The sequence below is a fragment of the Centropristis striata genome, chromosome 7, assembly GCF_030273125.1.
Source record: "Centropristis striata isolate RG_2023a ecotype Rhode Island chromosome 7, C.striata_1.0, whole genome shotgun sequence".
NCBI lineage: Eukaryota > Metazoa > Chordata > Actinopteri > Perciformes > Serranidae > Centropristis > Centropristis striata.
The window spans coordinates 16,284,196-16,303,970 of record NC_081523.1 but is presented as its reverse complement, the minus strand read 5'-3'; the positions used below and the strand labels follow the sequence as shown (position 1 = coordinate 16,303,970).

Below are 19,775 nucleotides of genomic sequence, written 5' to 3'. Positions count from 1 at the left end.
ACGAGTCCCTAAAACCTGTAAATAAATTAGCATTTATACAACTTCTGGTTTCCTCATCTTGAAGTCAGTGTTTTTTTGAATGGGCTTTTGGTAAGCTGCTTGAAATAAGATCTGTGGTTAACACAAGCTTAAGAGATTTTCCTGTTTTGTTCTATGACATGAAATGCATCACTAAACACCCCACTTGGTAATGTTGAAGCTTCTATGTGTCGTGAAAAAAGGTTTTTCTAAAAAATGTCTAAATGAGACTACAGATGTTGTCAGGGACATTAAAAGTGATCGTCTGCTTAGTGGTGGTGATGTTGTAGTCATGAAACTGTGGTGTAGTTAATTTGTTACAAAATGTTTTTTACTCCTGAAGCTCATCTTGCTGAACAAAACTTGCAAGTATCACAATCTTCTGTTTGCCAAAGACTTTCATTTCTGCACTAATCTAAAATCGAATGGAAATATTGCATTGGTTTTTTGTCGAGGAAACTGGGGCGATGCTAACTTCCAGGTCGCCCTAAATATATGTCAATGTGTCGTCCCTGCAGCACTCTGGAGAGAGTTGGCTATTGAGAAAGATGGACTAACACATTACTCAAATACAGGCGGGATCGTGCATGACATGTTTGTATTCATGTGAGATGTCAGGCAGAATAACTCTTTGGTACATTGCCGATATGTATTTCGGTCCTCGAGTATACTGTCATTACAGTAAGGTGTGGCCCTGGCTGTAAAAGCACGCTTAAAAAGCCTCTCTTACAAGACAAAAGAGGAGAAAGATGGGGGTGAAATCACTCTATGTTATGACTTTCTGTTAGCAGTGTGCATATCAATGAGGTGGAGGTAATTCTTCCTTCAAATCTTGATACAAGCCTCAGTAAACACTTTAGCATTTGACTTTTTTTATGTGTGTGTATGTGCCTTAGAGTGTGTGTGACACAACGCACGCTGATGTTGTCATAACTACCTGTTTATGAATGCAGCAGCCATGACACCTTTTTAAAAAAGGATTCTCTCTCCGTGTTTGATTTATGACTCAGCTCTCGGTGTCACTCTGAAGGCAATTACAAGCTATGAATGGATATTATATGCACGCACCGACTCTGTAAGCACGACATTCTGCCAAGTGCTGGAACAGAAGCAATGCTCTTGAAAGAGCATCATCAGTTATGCTTTTGAGTGCTTGTGTGGGGAAGCATCTCATATATAGTTTGTGTGTGTGTGCCTAGGTGAATTAGCATCTGTGTGTGTTTCCAAGAACTATTGTGACTATTCACTTGTTGTGCCTAAATGTTTGTCGAAAGAAATGAAAGCTGCAGTTTATGAAAGCTTCTGCTAAGGTGTAGGCTTCACACGCAGCCACACATAGCCGGCTTGTACAGGCACGGTAACACCATGCAGTCTTCTGTAAAGCGCTTTGACCTAATTAGTAGCAATCCTGCTCAAAATATTTGCAGATACAGGGCCATGAGAATTAAGCATCCCCCAGATACACTCCTATACATGAATGCAAATATGCACTGGCACACACAGATGCATCAATAGGCACAAAGACACACACACTTGGGCGTGCCTCCCTTGCCCCCCTTCCTGTTGTTCGATGTTGGTGTCTGCCAGAGGGCTTTGTAATCTGGAGGGGCTGTGGATCCCGAATCCCGTGCGGCCCACCATTGATTTATGTCATTGTGTGCATTTTCAGCCTCTTCAAAGGTCACCTTGTGTGTCTCCTTTGCTCTGCATTCCTCTGCTGCTGCTACTATTGTGCATTAGCTGCATTAGTTTCCCCATCACTCTTTAAACTCCATCTCAAAACCTCTCTCAGCCTTCTGTATTCTTCTCAAACAGCCGTATCGACTGACACGAAGAGAAGGCAGAAATGTAATTTCGCTTTGTGGTTTGTAAAGACAGTTGCCCACAATGCTCTAAACTTGTGCCTTTTTTTATGCAGTGCTGTTGGAAATTGCCTGTGATTACCCCAGTCAGAGTGGAGGGAACAGAAAAATGGCTCATATGTTGATTTATTGTCAAATTGTCAGTGAAAGCCGTCACTCAACCAAGCTACAGGCTGCGCTTATCCAGGCAGACAAATCACAACCATTACTGCAGAAAAGTATAATCTGAATTCAGGCAGCAGTCACGTTTGTCAGGGTTGGTAAACACGTAACACGGTTACTGCAATCAACGTCAGATAATATTGTCAGTCACCACGTCAGCACAAGGTTATGTTTTGGCATATTTTCGAGCCTGTTTTTCTAATCTTTCTCTTACTCATGTCCTTCCTGCACAGAGTCTCTCGAGCCCACCTATCAGCAGCTGCAAAAGATGAAGCTGGACAAAAGTCCCTTTGTGGTGGTGTCTGTGATTGGCCAGGAGCTGCTGACAGCAAGCCACCACACAGCCTCTGTTGTGGTGCTGGAAGCCGCTTTGAAGATCGGCACATGCAGCCTCAAGCTACGCGGTTCCGTCTTCTCGGCCCTCAGCAGCGCCCACTGGTCCCTGGGCAACACGGAGAAGAGCACTGGCTACATGCAGCAGGACTTGGAGGTGGCCAAGACCTTAGGTAAGACACCCGAACTGGGATAAATGAATAACAAAGTAGTTTAGGCATTTAAAAAATAATTATTTTCATCATGGATTAGCCTGATGATATGTTTTTCATTAATCGTTTGATCTTTGAAGTTTCTGTAAATGCAGAACACAAAATCCCATCTTGAAATTTTTTGTTTTGTCCGACTAACAGTCCAAAAATCACAAGATAATAACAGACAAAAGTAGCAAATCTTCACTAGCCAATGTTTGGCATCTTTGCTCAATAAATTACTTAAACAACCAATAAATGATCCTAATGTTTAACCAATTAGCACCTGTTAGCTCACCTGGTAGAGCATGCACACCATGAATTAAGGCTGATGTCCTTACCACAGCGCCTGGGGGTTTGATTCTTGACTTTCCTGTCTCTCTCCAAGCTGTCACCGTCAAAATAAAGCAGAAAATGCCATAAAATATCTTTTAAAAATGTTAGCCAATGATCATTCTACATGCACATATTTATAGCCACGTATTTTTGGCTCTGCTGATGGCTCTGTCAGTCAGCCCGCCACTTTGGTCCAGACAGAATTATCTGAACAACTGTTGGATGGATTGCCATTAACAAATATTGTACAGACAGCGCAATTCTCCGAAGGATGGATCCTACTGTCACCTGACCTTTTATCTAGTGCTGTCACAAGATCAAATACTTTATTTTATGACAAAATGTCTGCAGACTAATGACGCTCCCATCAGCCTCAGCTGTACTTTCTATTAAGAGCTAATTAGCAAATGTTAGCATGCTTGACATCTGCTAAACATGGTGTTATTATGAATCATTGGCAAGGCGTAAAAAAAAGGGCTGCAGTTTCTGTGGAATTATATTGTAAAGCCACTAACCTCAGGTTTAGGGCAAAAAACTTCTGGTAAGGCATTAAAAGACAGTTTTAGCAATAAATAAATGGACGTAAATACTGGGAGTGAAGTAGTTACAAGGGTCTCATGACTGGCGCAAGTTAACTAACAAACATTCAAACATACGTTCAAACAACATTCAAACAACGTAACTTAAGTTAAAAAAAAAATTTAATACAGGACACAAACCCCGCTCTCCTGGGTGAAAGTCTGCCGCTTGTTTGACCCATCCACCACCCCAACCTCCAAGCAAATGCGTAAATCAGCCCTTTTAAACTTGGTCGCTTGGTCAATCACTACTACGTCAGCAAGATGGTGGTGGACCTATTACCGCGTATTGTAAAATACGAACACATAGCTCATTTATCGCTGCTCGTACACACAACCTATATTCACGTTTTTGAGGGGAGAAAAGGCTGAGGAAAAGGAGTGGGATTCATAATTTGGCATCAGCATGTTCGCATGTAGCTCATAATAACACTGTGCCTAATTAAAATATTACTTTATAAAGAGGCTTGCATGGCTGAAGACTCTTAGTCTTATATATCTTGATGAAAGTACAAGTATTTTTTTTTAATATTTGTGCAGCAAACTAGCAGCAAAGTTATAAAAAAAAACACTTTTTTTGGCACAGATTATCTGCCCTTCTTGTTTTTCCCCATTTGAGCATCTTGCACCAAAATTGAAGATAATGAAGTCTGCAAGAAATTGGCAGAAATTGACCCATTTCTCTGCTCAAAAAAAGATTTTACTGACTATAAATATGGATACGCTGTGTGGGTGTTAATATACGAGGAGGAGAGGAGGTTTGAGAGAAGGACAGTTAAGGATAGAAAAAAACAACCTAAGAACAGAGAGTAGCACAGACTGGCTCCACTCTTCTCACCCCCACACAGTTTGACACATGACTGGGCAGAGCAGCTGGAGATAAGGAGCTGTGGTTCTCAGGTGGAGCACAGAGACTTGTGCTTTACTTTGGCCCTGTCTGTGGGGCCTCTCTGTCAGGCAGAAATAATAAGGCTTTCCCCTCTCACCCTCTGGAGCATTGAGATCAACACTACCAGCTGTCAGGGAAGCCGCTCTACTGTGGAGAACTTATAACGGCCACTTTCCCTTTTAAGGGTGCAGTGGCATGTCAGTGGCATAGATGTGGTTCATCACATTGCTGTTCAGCAGTGGCAGTGGGTTGATGGGAAATAAACACTAGTTGCTTTGTAATCACGTAGGCTGTACTGTAAATATGCTTTGTTGGCTCTTTTTTTGTTTCTATTTTTCTCATCTCTTTTGGTTTTCCCTCTTCAGGTGACCAAACAGGGGAATGCCGTGCTCATGGGAATCTGGGCTCGGCATTCTTCTCGAAGGGAAACTACCGCGAAGCGCTGACCAACCATCGCAACCAGCTGGTTCTGGCCATGAAGCTAAAGGACAGAGAGGTAAGAAGCACACACTTAAAAGCAGCTGCAGCAGTCTTTGAATGGATAGAGCAAGCGAGCTGTCATTGCAGAGGACAATGAATCGAGGTTAAAAAGTTATATTTTTCTGAGTCTCTTATCATGTTGGAGGTGTGGGATTGTGCTGCGACCAGCATTCCTCTGTTCTGGCTGTTTAGAGGGTATCTCAAGGAGGAGTCTGAAGGACACAGAGATGCTGCTGCTCTTTGTCTATTTAAAAACATGGGTGTCAAGTTGGTGCCGAGAACAGATGAAGGTGATGGGGGAGGAGAGAGAGTTAGGCAGTTGAAGGAAAGGCTAACCGGATAGCCTCAGCAGCTGGTTCACCTTATTATCAATGCAAAGCATTTATGCAGATATTATGCAGATGTTTATCTGGTCCATGTAGCTGTAAGTCTGGGGCTTTGTAACATACGCCTGTTTTGGAATGTAATTTACACAGATTAAGTTGTTTGAATATGGGGCAGAGAGAGAAAAGAAGAGTGGGAGGAGAAGAAGAAAATAAAGGAGAGGGAGGGGAATGAGTTAGACAGACTGATCCACTTTTCTTTCCCGTTTGGTGCCCTCTTTCTCTCCTCACTCTGTCTCCTGCTTCTCTCTCTCTCTGCCTGACCTCCATGGTCATTGTTGGGAGGGAGACAGGTGCTTGTTCCAACACAATTCCCGTCACACGAGGAGAAGAATGGCCTCCGCTTCCCCTTCATTCCTTATCCTTCCCCACCAGGCCGGCAGGCCTGCTTGTTTGTGTTCCCTGATATCAGGAGACATTTAAACAGTCCAGTCAAACGCAGCACAATGCACCAGGATGAAACTTACGGGTGACGAATGAGGCCAGAGGTCCATTTGACATCCCTCCCTCCCACAGTTGTGCGGAGCAGACATATGATTATGAGTTTACAGACACCAGTGCCAAAAACCTCTGTCATGTAATGAGGTTAAAGAGAGAGATGAGTGAGAGACATAGAGGACACATGCAAGGTCCTTTAGTGTCTGCAGTGAGGGTTTGACTGCTCTGCACATGGTTGGCTGTAGCAGTAATTGGGCGGCCACATGTCTGATTAAATGTTTTAACCTGTTACTATGTGCGTGTGAGTGTGTACATGCCCACTACCATATCCAGTGTGCAGACTAGTCTGCTCCTAATGATGTTTAAAGACGCAGTATCAGTATATCAGTATCAAGCTGCTGTAATCCATAGTGGACCACACTTTAGCTGTAGCTTCTGGGAGGAAAACAATACCGAGAGTGCACCCCATGCTTACACACAAATAGCAATTGGACCACTCATGATTGTCCTGCGGCCCAGTGGAGGTCATTGAACACCTTTAATAGTTGCATCATAGCAAACGTCCTGATTGGCCCTGCACGGCCCACCCTCCAGCCCCCCCTGCTCTCCTCTGAAGGCCCCCTAATCAGAGTCATATGTGTGTCACACCACCTGGTCTCCCTCAGAACACAGTGGAGCCTGGTGGATAGCTCATTACGGCTGGCCTGATGTTTTTGTTTCTGATGTGGACGTTTTATCTGGCCTTTCTGAAGCTGAGGTCACTTCCTAGAGGCCGGGGACAGGATGTTGATTCTGACTGGATTTCCAGCGTGTAGGAGTGAGGAGAAGAGAGAGAGAGACTGAAGAAGTGGCATCGATTCCAATCGTCAGTGATAAAGGAACATGTGCCATATGTGAATTGAAACAATTTTAATAAGAGTGTGTTGCAGATTCTGAGAATTTCCAGGAGGCTTTAGTGAAATCATATATATAGCGAAATGTTTGATGTGATAAAAGGACCTGGTGGACCATGTGGCTTTGATATAACATGGGATGTGGGTTTTGATTCTGTTGAGCTTCAGGTTTTGATCATGTGGGCAAAACGCTTGGAAGATGATAACAGGCACATTTAAATTAACTCTATGAACGCGATACAGTGCGTGTGTGTGTGTGTGTGTGTGTGTGTGCAACCAACCTAGTCTCTTTTTTATGTCTGCTGATAGCCACCTTTAAAAGGAAAGTCTGGTTTATTGCATCACTTGTTTTTGTTGTTTTGGCTGTCATTCCTGTCAGTTATAATGAGATTGAACTCATCTGGGCATGTGGGGATAACACTGGAAGAGAAAATGAAGGGCGAATGGGAAAATTACAAAAACTGTCAGTTGTAAAACATCCAACATTACAAACACTTCTGGTGCACTCACATTCAGTTTTACCTCCAAATAAAATGGCTTAGAAAATAAGACTAAGCTGTTAAGTTGTTTACAACCTGTCTGATCATTTGACCACCTGTGTTTGCCACATTACTTTGTTGTGGCACTGCTGCAGTGTTCCCAGATTTCAGCAATTAAACTGGGGAGTGCAAAGTTACGAATTTAGCAAATAAGGCACAGTTGTAATAAACTGGAATTATCATTTGAAGGGTGCTTTTCCTTCTTTCCTTTTATACTGGTATTCAGAAGTAAATGTACCCAAATAATGTTGTAAACATTAGAGGTGGGGGAAAGAATTGAAACAGCATAATATCGTGATACTTTGCGTAGTGATATAACATCGATTCATGGCCACCAAGTATCGATATTTAGCGTTCTGATGGCTGGCGGTCCGTCATTATTTCTGTGTGTTTTCTTTTTTTGGAGGCCATAGTGGGGTCACTTCTAGGAATAGATAGATAGATATGATATAAAACTAGAAGATCTCAGGAATCTATAGGCACCATGTGCGTCAGGATATCAATTCAGGAAATTGTCGAAATAACACTGCAAAGTTGGGCTTTTTTTATGTTTCATTAAAAAAAAATCAGAGCAGTGAAGCTTTAAGTTTTTGAAAGTTTGAAAAAATGCTGCAGTTGTTGTCCTCCACACATGTTTGATATCAGTTCAATTCAGTTCAGTTTGACTGAATACTTTGTTGGTCAGTCTAAGGGGTTTGACTCATTGTGGAGAAATTAAAAGACTGAAGTGAGATGAATAGACTTAGAATTTTCTCTTAGTTGACAAAACAATTCTGGATTGAATTTAATTTTGTGGACACAAAATGCATCTAAATTAGATCACAATATATTTTATACCAAATACTCACCATATCGCAAATTGCTTAAAATCCCAATAATATCGTATCGTGACTCAGGTATCGGGATAAAATCGTATCGCGGGGCCCCTGCTGCTTCCCACCTCTAGTAAACATATGTAAAAGAAATGCCTTTTAAACAAAAACCTCAGGTGTCATCATTACCAATGGATGTATTTGAACCTTGAACCTTGAAATTATTGTTAAATGTAGCTACATGCTAACATCAGGGAAACCCGTAGTCTTGGATGCTCATGTTTCCCAATTTTGGATCACATTTCTGATGGAACTTAGATTTTAGCTTGGAAGCTTTTATTTGTGATTTTTTATTTACTTTTAAGGTTAATAATGCTACAATACTCCTTTCCTGTCATTCCCCAGCAATGAAGGCTGATACAAAGACAGTGAGAGCACAGGAGGTGAAAGAGCCTAGACAGTAACCAATACCAGCACACTGGGCTTTTTACAGGATTGGGCTTAAAGAGACAGACTCTTTAACAAAGTCTGAATAGAGGTGTAGCAGTCATAGTCAGTATGAGATAAACATATTCTAATAGAAACCCAAAACACTAATATGAACCTGAAAATGAGCAATAGGAATTATCACCTACTTCCTTAAACAGGTACCTTATGTGAGTATGTCTCCTTCCACTAATACAAAGCAGTAGCTCTGGTTTACCACAACACTTCAGCTACCACTCTTTCCTACAGGATGAACAGTGGCTTGTGTGTGATAAAAGAGCAGAGAGAGACAAAAAACAGATCCCAGATGAGTGTTGTCTATAAATCAAGAGGCAGTACAGTACCTGGGTCCTGTTATATCAGTAAAGGAGCCATGCATGGGATCTCTTTTCATCTTCTAATGACCAGGGACGGTCGTGACTCTTTACGGCAGCAAAAAGGACGTTTCTGGTGTTGGCCGCTTGCCTGTAGCTGACCAGCAGACTCAGTGACACTGATAAATCCCCCTGAATTTGACCAGGATAATCACCTTTAAAGACATAGAGAAAAAAACAAAACAAAACAGAAGAGAAGGCCGAGCTGGGGAAAGGCTCAAAGAGTGAGTACTCTGTCATCCGCGACTGGGACTAGGAGCTGCGGTCCAAACCAGTGAGGTCATAGGCTAGCGTGAAGTTAGTGTTTTTCTTGAGCCTGCTGCCTTTTGGAAATATCCTTAGCAGATTTTCAGCTGTCATATATACTGCAGATAGAATATAAACACACTCCCTAGTCTTTTTAGCTGTGTGTGCCTTTTCCAACTTTTGTTTTTGTCCCAGTTTCCACACCTGGCTTTATCCAAGACCTGCCAGTAACCATCTTTAACAAAGGCCCTCTCTGTCATTGTGAAACAAAGCTGTTAAACTAGGTCTTTCCTCTCCAAACTCCCTTTCCCGTCCCCTCTGTTTGTCTGTGACGTTTTCATCTTAAATAGTAGGTTTAACTAGAAGGAGGTAACCCCTAATTTTGGGGTGTGAGTATTTAGGAGAAACTGAGGCTGGCTGGCAGTGGCGCACTCTGTAATTACGTCTTGTGTGATGTTAAAAAGAGGCTCCGCTGCCGACTCCCCCAACCCCAAGTTAAAATGGAAATCACGATCAGGGAAAAGTAAAAGGATACAAACAATTTTTTTCCATAGGCTCCTCAGTTCTACTCTGCCTCCTACCGCCATTCTCATCTCTTTTTTAACTCCGGCTTTGTTTATCTATGCTCTCTCTCCCTCTCGCTCCATCTGCCGAAAGGAATTTACTCAAACTTTGCCCCTCACTCTGAAAGTGACACAGACTATTTAATCATGGGTGTTTATCTTGCTGCTAGTTCTGGGCTGTATGGATTCTGCTGGACCCTAGCTGGTATAATGAGGCGGAGGGCTGAGAGATGAGCCTCTAAATAAAGGGTGAGGAAGAGGGCTAAGTGTGGGTGTTCCTCTTGTCAGGGTCAGGGTTTGTCAGTGTTTGTCAGCACTCTTGCAGAGGAGGGGATCATTAAGGAGTCATTAGGGTATGGACGTGTGCCTCCACCGCCTTTCTTGGGGCCCACACTAATAGAGGATGGCAGAGGGGGGAGCTTGGCACCCCTGTCCACTTTATTTAGCCTCCACTGCTCTGCTGATTAAGAAGGAGGATTTGGGGATGATTAGAGGGGCTAATTTAGCTGAAAATGTCGGGTGGGGGCAGGAGGAGAGTGGTGTCCGACTAAATAAAAGGTAACACTTCTCTTGTTCTCTTGCCGTGCACACTTCACAGGGCAAGGCAGTCTATGAGTGCACTCAGCTGTTGATATTACTTTTCGAGTAAAACCACTACGAGACGTATACACAAGTACCTGCTTCTTCACCTCCTGGTGTGCTGGACTGAGGCGCAGGGCTGGCCGTGGTGCAGCGGCTCTAACAGCATGTCCAGCCTGCTGTGCCTTAATGACACACAGGCTCTCCTCGGCCCAGTGGCTCAGAACTGCTCTACAGCAGCTCGCTTAGCCATGAATCATGAGAGATGGACGGCAGGCATCAACCAATGGGCCATGACCAGAACTGGGAAACAAGCATGTGTGTGTATATGTGTGTGTGTGTGTGTGTGTTTATTAATGGGGAGCACACATCTGTGTCCCTATATTCCAATGTCATCTGAATGTGTCATGTCCTGTTAATGTGCATGTTTGTACTGGAGCATTTCGCCGTGTTAGGAAAAGAAATATTAGGCACATTTCTCCAAAGAATGCAGGATAGTAAAATGTGTGTAAAATTCGAGATGGTTTTCCACCTTAAAGGTTTGCTTGAGCTGCCCTTGAGATTTATTGCTCTTGATTTAATTGTTGCAGCACATGTGTATCAGTTTAAAAAATCAGCAGATATGCTTACACGTGTATGTGAGTGCTACAAAGCATGTGTGAATGTCTAACTGACGCCTGTGGCTATGATTTGTGCTTGTACAGGTTGCAGTGTAATGGTGTATGTACTGACTTACCATGTCCCGCAGCATACCGCTGACCCAGAACATGGAGCTCTGTGTGCACGCGCGCAGCAAAATCAACCTTCATAAACATGTATTTCCTGTGTGTGTGTATGCACATGTATGCATATGTGTGTGTGTGTGTGTGTGTGTGTGTGCGCTGTGCGTTTGCTGCATTCGAGGTGACGCAGCTTTGTGTCTCCCCCAGTGGAGCATTTGGAAGGCTGTCAGAGAGATGAATGACTGCCGTTATATCGACTACTGCTTTCTGCCTCTCTGCTACCTCCTCCCTCTCTCCTTCCTCAGTGCCCCATGCTCCATTTCTCCTTCCCTCCGCCATTCCACACCACCTCTGCTTCCTTTCTTTACTTCTCTTCCATCTCACCGCTTCCCCACACCTCCTTCTCCCCTCTCTTCATCTAATTTCTCTCCTCTCTATCTTTATTTGTCTTTCTATCTCAGAACACGTCACCATATTGTGTGTGGGAGAGAGGCCTTTAGGAAGAGCTGATACAATCCACTGTTAAAGGATTCTTTGCCACCGGGGGCTTGGGTTTTTAAATTGGCTCCACAAAGCTGAATGCTGTATGGACTCCTACATTTACTGATCAAAGCGTCAATACACAGGCATCACAAGCCCCCCTTGCTAATGCTACTCTAACAAGACCTTAATCTAAACACTGCAGTGCCTGGTGGAGATTGAACTGCTCACAGTTGGGAAGTTGAGTAATTTGTCTTGAATATTACACCTTGTCTATCTTTTTTCTCTCACGCTGCTCCAATCAAGGGCAATACAGAAGGACAGATTAGATAACAAATAAACAGTGACACGGCCATAGGAGACTCCTTTGCTCCCTGATACGCTGCTGTGGTGCACTATATGATTATAGATGACAACCAACAGACGTGTAGATAGCACTCATCAGAGGGAGGAGCGAGTCCAACAGGCTCCTTAGGGCTCCCGCTGCACCACAGGACACCGAGTACGCCATAGGGATTTTAATCATTACGAAAATCAAAAGTCCGATCATTAATCTTGGCAGAGGGGTTTGATGTCACCCGGCGAGAGGGATGAAGACAGAATGTGCCAACTCATCTTCCCGAGATAATGGCTTACGATAAGGGACGGAGCCCGATTAAAGGCGTCAGCCGGCAGAACGTTAGTTCTCGGGGCTTTGATTGAAATGAATCGCACGTCAGCGTAGCCAACTGAAACACTCCCACCTCCACTTCTTCCGAGGCTTTTTGAGTGGTCCCATAATAGTTCTCGCTTTCAGGAGAGCCTGCAAGTAGCCTGAAGAGACTGGCTAATGTGTTGGCTTTCAACCTGCGTGATTAATTCATTATCTGATCCTTACTACAGGAGTTGATGAGTCATTTCCATGTAAATTCTGATCCCTGACATCACTGCAATCTTGGTGTTAGTCACCAGTGACCAAAAACACATCAGAGTCCAGACTCAGGGCAGACCTCCCGGCTAAACCTGGCACTCCCTCCTCCTCCTCCTCCTCCTCCTCTCCTCGTCCTCCTCCTCCTCCTCCTCCTCCTCCTCCTCCTCCTCCTCCTCCTCCTCCTCCTCCTCCTCCTCCTCCTCCTCCTCCTCCTCCTCCCCTCCGGCCTCAGTCCAGCCCCAACCCTCATCCAGGCTGGCCAGAGAGCCATTTAAAGCTCTGGAACTGCATCCCTTTCTCCAGCCCGATCGATAGTGGAGCTGTCAGCAAGACGAATGGAGGCTTTAGGAAGTCCATTTTAATGAAGGAGAAGGAGCAAGGGAAAGAGAGGTACTTGGAAAAAGGGGGGGTGGAAGGAGAGAGCAAGAGTCACAGAAGGTTGTTATGAAGGGAAGGAAGGAAAAGGGAGAAAATAGGGAAGAGAGAGGCAGAAAAGGAATGTGTGTATGTGTTTATTGAACGTGTGTGTAGAATTATGTGTGTACTGTGTAATACTGTCTCCAGTGACAAGGGTAGGGGAGGGGTGGGCTGGGTTGATTTAGCTACAGTAAGACCTATTTCTAGCTCAGCCGTGTGAAATGGCTCCTTAGCTACAGTAACTTGTAAAGCACACCCCAACACAGAAACCTATATTAGTGGACTGAGGGGATTTCATCTGGCCTGCACACCAACAACACCACATCAAGTCCTCTGGCTCATGAATCATGTCAGCAGCTCTGTGGTAAAAAGATATTGTTGTGACAAGGGAGAGCTACAAATCCAAGGCAACTCCCTCCACAACTGCCCTCAGCCGACACACTGGCTCGCATCAAAAGATTTGTGTACATTTGCATTAAGAAGCTGAAGATGTCCTCTGGAGCAGACATTTAACTTGGGATTCTGTTGATGTTGTAGTTTTGTTTGTTTTCAGCCTGTTTAATAGGCATTCTGAGCTTGTACCCTTTTTCCTTACGTCAATATGCAGAAAAAGGCTGCATGCTAATTGGTGATTAGGAGCTGAGGTCAGGGGTGAGGCACAGCCAGTCGTGTAGAGCGACAATTTCCTCCGGGCAATGGCCCAGCCCAACGCTGTTTTCACTCATTGCAGCAATTACTAGCCCTGATTAGTCAGTGCGACCGTGGAAATGATTGTCGATTTATGCATATAGCCAAATACTCACTCTAGTCAGCCAGAGTACAACAAGATTGCTCAGTGCCCTGATCAAAACATGGACTTTCAAACATATAAAAGACAAGAAATCAGCAAACAAGTTGAGATTCATGAACGATATTGTTTAACTTTAGGAAAAGGAAACTGCTGGTTAGCCTGAAATCAGTGTCATTTTGACGACATATTGTCAACTTGGTTCAGTGGTTTATCACAAATGGTAAAAAGCAGAATGCAGGTCATGCAAAATAATATATAGTTACATCTAAGTGTCCCCCCAAGAACCCATGTGGGAAGCCTGGAGTTTAAGCAGGTAGGCCGAGTTATAGTTACACTAAAAGTGTCTCAATCATATGTATGATTTCATCAAGGGAAACTCAGGTTACTTGATATGCGATAGAGAGATGGTACATCAGCAGCATAATCACATTACCAGAGCAAGTGTTATGTCATGTAGAGTCCCATGGGTGAACTGCACAGCGAGGAACTCATTCTTCTGTATTAGCATAGACTTGATACTCTGCTATCATCAAACAGAGTCAGAGCAGGGGGGTATATAAGAATAAGGTTAAGCAAAACGAGACTTGTTAGGTCATGTCGACTTGTATTATATTCATAAAGCACTGCAATCGTATTTATTGTATTGGTTGAAAACACTGATGTGATGTGCCTGATACAGCCTCTTCTTAATGGTTCATTAAGGTATTCCTACAAAATAAAAGCACTGAATTTTGTAGATATTCCACAAAATGTTGTCTGTCTATTTTGCATACAGACCCTAGATGTATTGGGGGTAGGTGAATGGAAAAACCCTGCAGGGCTTTGACCCAGGAGACCAGTGTTTATTTCCCATTCATGTCCCATTGGAAACTTCTTTATTCATGTTGTAGGACACTGATGTAACTTCAGCCAGTAGTTCAGTGATTTACTGTGATTTAAGCATAACCCTGTTGTTTTTTCCCGACCCTAATAAAGTAATTTTGTCACCTAACCTCAGGTAGTTATGTGTAACTATGTTACCATGTTAAAAAAACAGCCACTGTCAGATGTTTAAACTGTTCTGTTCGTAAAATATCATAAGAACTGCATTGCGAAAGTTTTCATAAGAAATCTTACAGACCTGTTCATGACAAAACATTGCTTGATAAATGTATGTATAACAATGTGTTGTCTTAACTCCGAGGTCCACACTGGAAATACGCACTGGATTATATACATGGCATTATTACATTATTAACAAGATATCAATATTTCATGTTTTCTACTCTTAACATCAATACCAGTATATCATGATACGCCCAATCAGCAGTGTGTGCATTATTACTAAGATAATCTTACATGGAATGTATTTGTGGGCTTTGTATCCTGATTCCTTAGACATTACTAAGACATGAAATATTTACATTAAAAACACTCAGCACAATGACGAAGAAAGGAGCTACTGTTATTTCATTCTCATGGGGCAGTATATTTTGTTCTTCCTCCCCTTTCTCCTTTCTCTGAAACAGGATGCATTGTGAAGAACCCCCCCACCCCCACCCCCCGCTTCTTCTTTCTCAGATCTTTAAAGAGTGAAAAAAGACAAAGATAGGAACCAGATTAGTCCTTACCACTCGCCCGTCTGTAAAATAGAGATGAGCTTGTCCTTAGAGATAAGGTGAAATTCAGATGGTGCGCTGGGGTTTGAGCCAGTGTGTGTGTGTGTGTGTGTGTGTGTGTGTGTGGAATGGTTTCTGTATTACAAGGGAACAAGGGGTCTCCCAGGGAGAGAGAGGTCAGTGCAGTTACAAGCGTTTGATGTTTGCATTATATATAGCTGCGGCACACACTGGGATGTAGGAGACAGCATTTTTGCAGAGTGAGGAAATGGTCTTCTGCAAGACTCCCTGACATCACGCCAAAGACGGGGATTATAGCTCCTCAGCTTGGCTTGGCTCGAGCCTCCTAACAACTCCTATACACTGAGACATGCTCTCTTTCTCCTTCTCACTCTCCACTCGCATCTTTAGCTTTTGTCCCGTGTTACAGCAGTGTCAGCATTCTTGTCCCTGTGGCACAGTATCCAGACCTTCCCCACTCTCTCTTGGACGGGAGCCCTGTGTCTGTATGAGGAGGTGGAATGTGTCTTTGTGGAAAGCGCTCAGAGAAAGCAATAAAATGGAGAGAAAATACGAGGCCCCAAGTGAGCGAAATGAAAGTACTCCATCTTAGGACGGGGATGGAGGCCTACGGGTTCTGCTCATACTTGACCTTGCAGCGCACACAGTATGCTCTCTAAATAACAGTCGAGACAGACCTGAGCTGGCTACACATCAACCTCAGAAAAAGCTCTTGAATGTTCTTTCTTTAACAGAGACAGGGACTGAGTGGAATCAAGGTTGTAAAATATTCAGTCAAAGGCCCAGAGGTAAAGATTGCTATGGTACTTTATTGTAGCCAGACTCAATTTTACAAACGTTAGTAGCTATTCCTGGTACTGTCAGCTCATTTAATTGCAGCTATTGGCTTTTGCATGGCAAGGTGTGGCCATCTTTTTAGTTTTTTGAGTATCTTTAAATGCCTAATACTGACTTTTCCACATCGAGGCATAATCTTTAAAGACAGAATGCATTTATTTTCACCCCACCTCTAGTGAAAAGTGAGATGGTGGACATGTGTCTGCTAAATTCAGTGGAAAATTAAACCCTTCAGGATGGAAGTGATTCTTAGTTTTACAATCCTCCTGCAAAATGGCCATAATAGGTTAATGCAGTGCTTGGTATCAGACTGGCTTTAACAAACTGCACACAGCTGCTGTGTGTATTAAATTTTTTGATTGTGGTGATGAAGAAGCCGTTAAGCGGGGTGTTTGTGTGTGTGTGTGTGTGTGTGTTTGTGTGTGTGTGTGTGTGTGTGTGTGTGTGTGTGTGTGTGTGTGTGGTGTGTGTGTGTGTGTAATGAGTTGGGCATCTGTGAATATGTGCATGGGCACGTTTTTGACTTCATCGCCATTCAGAGAGGCTTAGCGTGATTAGAGTAGTGTGATCCTCTGAAGAGTTAATGATGAGAGAAGCAGTAGCTCCACAGAGGCCAATCACACACCAGCCTCTGACAGCATGCGGAGGCTTATCTTGCTCTATGTATTGTTTGTGTCTGTCCGTGTATGTGTGTGTGTGTGTGTGCGGGGCTGTGTGAGCACCACATGGGTTTTAATGCGTGGGAACATATATGATGAGATTTCAGCTCTCGTTTTTCACATGATAGTGTTTGTTATCATCTACCCTGAACACCATTAGAATATGCATGATTTCTTTGTCTGGATATTTGACATTTGGGGGTTTATGGACATAACAGAGCAGAATTTATAATCATATAGCTTCATTATGCTAGTGTCAGACATGGATCCGGCTCAGGAGGGGCTCCTGGTACCTCCGGGTCTAGTTCAGGGCTGCACAGCACAGTGAAAAAGGCCGATGGCGGTTTCCCTCCTCCCCACACTCCAGGGGACTGACTGACAGGCTTAATGACACTGCCGGGGTTACAGCACGTCTCCAACTCATTTTCGAATGTGATTGAAGTTCGCAGTGGGTAGCTTTTCATCAGTGTTGAGCAGACAAAAGGGACCTTTTCAGTGTTGTCTTTTTATGCGTGTGCAGTTTGTGTGTTTGCAAATGCACGCCCGCAGTTCTGAAGAGATGCACAAGAGAAAAAGCACTTTATGGTTGTTATCCGGGCTGTGTCGGAAGCTCACGTTCCCTGAGATGATGAGTTCTGTACAGGCTCGTCTCCAGTGTGTACTCTGCTTGTTTATTGCATACTATGTATACACACTCAGGTACTACTTCAGCAGACACTGAACAGATGAGACTGCACAAATGGGATTTTATGTCTAGGTCAGTGTGTCATTAAACCAGGTTGTCTTTGTGTAGTACCCAAATTTACATAAAGACTTATTTTGAAAAGAAGCAAAGAGAACACTTCTGGAGCCTGATTGGACAGGTATAAGAGTAATGCAATATACAGGGAGTGTTATGTAAACAGTCTAGTCTTATTTAGTCTCCAGTGTATCTAGCAGTGTGTCCATTGGCTGCTCTGCTCAGCTAGGCTCTGGTTACAGTCCACCTTAGTCTCGACCCAAGCCATTCGCGGCTGCAGATGTGGGATGAGTCATGTAATAGTTGTTGGTGTTGGCTCAGCTGTACTTCTAGCCCCCTCCTCCTTCCCACCCTTCCTTTCTCATTTCCGCCCCTTTTCTTTGCTCCCTTTTTTCGTAGGTCCTCTAAACTAGGCCGCTCGCCTTTGTTAAGCGGCACATGTTATGGCTGTGACGCCTGCATCCTCTCACTTAATGGCAGCACAAAAGTGGCTTGTGATTGCTCCGTCACTCCAGTGTGAAGAGGCCAATCTAACACAGACAGAAATCCACTTTGTTTGAAGCCACACTGGTGTTTTTCCTATCATTCTTGCTCTTGACTGGTGGAAGTAGAGTTCGATTGGTGCTTATGTGTCTGCTTTGAGTCAGCTGACACTCTTCAGCTCTTGCTCAGCATACTAAAGTTTCCCCCCTACCCAAAGCACCTTCTTTTAGCTCCGACTTGTGCTCAGTTTTGGGAGTTTAGTAGAGCCAAGTATTCCTCCTACGCTGGCAAATCCCCCTTCTTACATTGCGTGACCTGAACACAACATGCATTCCAGAAAAATCAGGTCCTCGAATTCCAATACAGTCCCTGCAGAGTGTTTGGTAAACATATTCCACTCTCTGCTCTCTGTCTCTTTCTAGCTCTGCCTTCTGAACACCCTTTTCCCTCTGTGTATCTTTGTCCATTAGGATATGTTCCTCAGAAGGCTTTTGTTAAAGTAGCAGAGACAGTTTTTTTTCTTTGGGCACAGGGCGGGTTGTAGAAGCAGCTCTAAGCAACGTGCATCTCGGGTGGCTCGGCTGAGATGCCAACTTAATTTGTGGCTGAAGGGCTGTAACAAAAGCCAATCACCCTTCCACTCTGGCTTCTTTTCTGCCAGCGGCGAGAGATACAATCAGGGCCCCTGCTAGCAACTAGTTACCCTCCCTGTCAATCAGAGTCCTGTGGCGTGTGCTGCTGGAGGCATCACTGGCAGGTGGCCCAGCATCTCCCGGAAAACATGTCTTAAAAGCAACAATTATTTCCTGATCGTCCCTTCCTGTCTCGTCCGCGCCACACCCCACGTCACAACCTTGATCTCTCATCTGCTGTCATCTTTATCTTTCTGCCGGCCTGCTTTCTCTGTAGTCCGTCCGTATTACGTGCAAATGAATGGCATCAGTGGAGATCTGCTGTACCGTCCTGGGAAATTTGCGACTTAAGAAAACTAATTAGGCGATTCTGGTTTAGATCCTTCTGCCTTTACACACACAGACACACATTGAAAACAGGGACACAGTCCCCCCCAGGAAGCAGATGTGTCTTACGCAGGACATGGAAAGGAATGTTCCTGGGATTTTGTTTCCATCATGCTGCACTAAGGGAGCTTACCATCCTCATGGTCTTAAATCTCTGTCACAGTGGGAGGTAGTGTGTGTATGTGTGCATAATGTGTTTATGGATGTGATAATGCAGCCCAGTAGTGAGATCCTCTTTTTTAGCTTTTATCAGTGGGACCAGTTCTGTCTGCCTGGGGCTGAAGCGAAGGACCCAGTGGTGCTGAAAGCATGGGGTTAGTCTGCTGTGGCTTGGAGGAGCCACAGTCTATGGAGCAGTGAGGTGTGGAGGTGCTTTGGAGGGACAGGCCTGTCTTTTGATCCCACCAAGTGCTGGTGTTGATGCTGTGTTCTGCAGGCTTCCCAGGCCACAGTAGCCACCCTCACCAGGCTTGTAATTACATTTGGGGAATAAAAGCACAGAGGGAGGAAGGGATTTAAATGGTTTGTGTGCTAGGCTGGAGGTAGAACGAGGTCCTTTCGCTCTCTCAGCTGCATGTCATTGCAGATTTATTGGCCCAACACTTCATAGCATGATGACAAGAGTCAGTGTTATTGGACTGGCTATTTAACTCAAAGGTGAGATATGGCAGGTTGTTTTGATTGGGGTTAAGGTTTTTGTAAGAGATGTCGACTTTTCCTGTTTTGTGCAAAGTATTGAACAGACAAAGACATTGAGCTGCACTTGGTGGGCTATTTGTTACATTAGGTATACCTTGATCTGTCAACAGGGCCGTCTTTGAATTTACTCAGCATGCAGAACCTATATGCGTTGATTTATATTGTTCCCTGACATTTATTTTCCTTATTTCATCACCTTCAACAAGTACAGCCACTCAGCTTCGACGTGAAAATTGTTG

The 19,775-nt window shown here is 43.9% G+C and overlaps 1 protein-coding gene across 2 annotated transcripts in view; it reads left to right on the top strand.

Annotated features, from left to right (window-relative positions):
- The window catches only part of LOC131974759 (tetratricopeptide repeat protein 28-like), a 192,079-nt gene that overhangs the window by 120,867 nt on the left and 51,437 nt on the right, over positions 1–19,775 (top strand). For both annotated transcript variants that reach the window (XM_059337206.1, XM_059337205.1), the window contains exons 4-5: positions 2,276–2,548; positions 4,735–4,865. In XM_059337206.1, the coding sequence (XP_059193189.1) occupies positions 2,276–2,548; positions 4,735–4,865 (404 nt within the window). The remainder of the gene's footprint in view (positions 1–2,275; positions 2,549–4,734; positions 4,866–19,775) is intronic.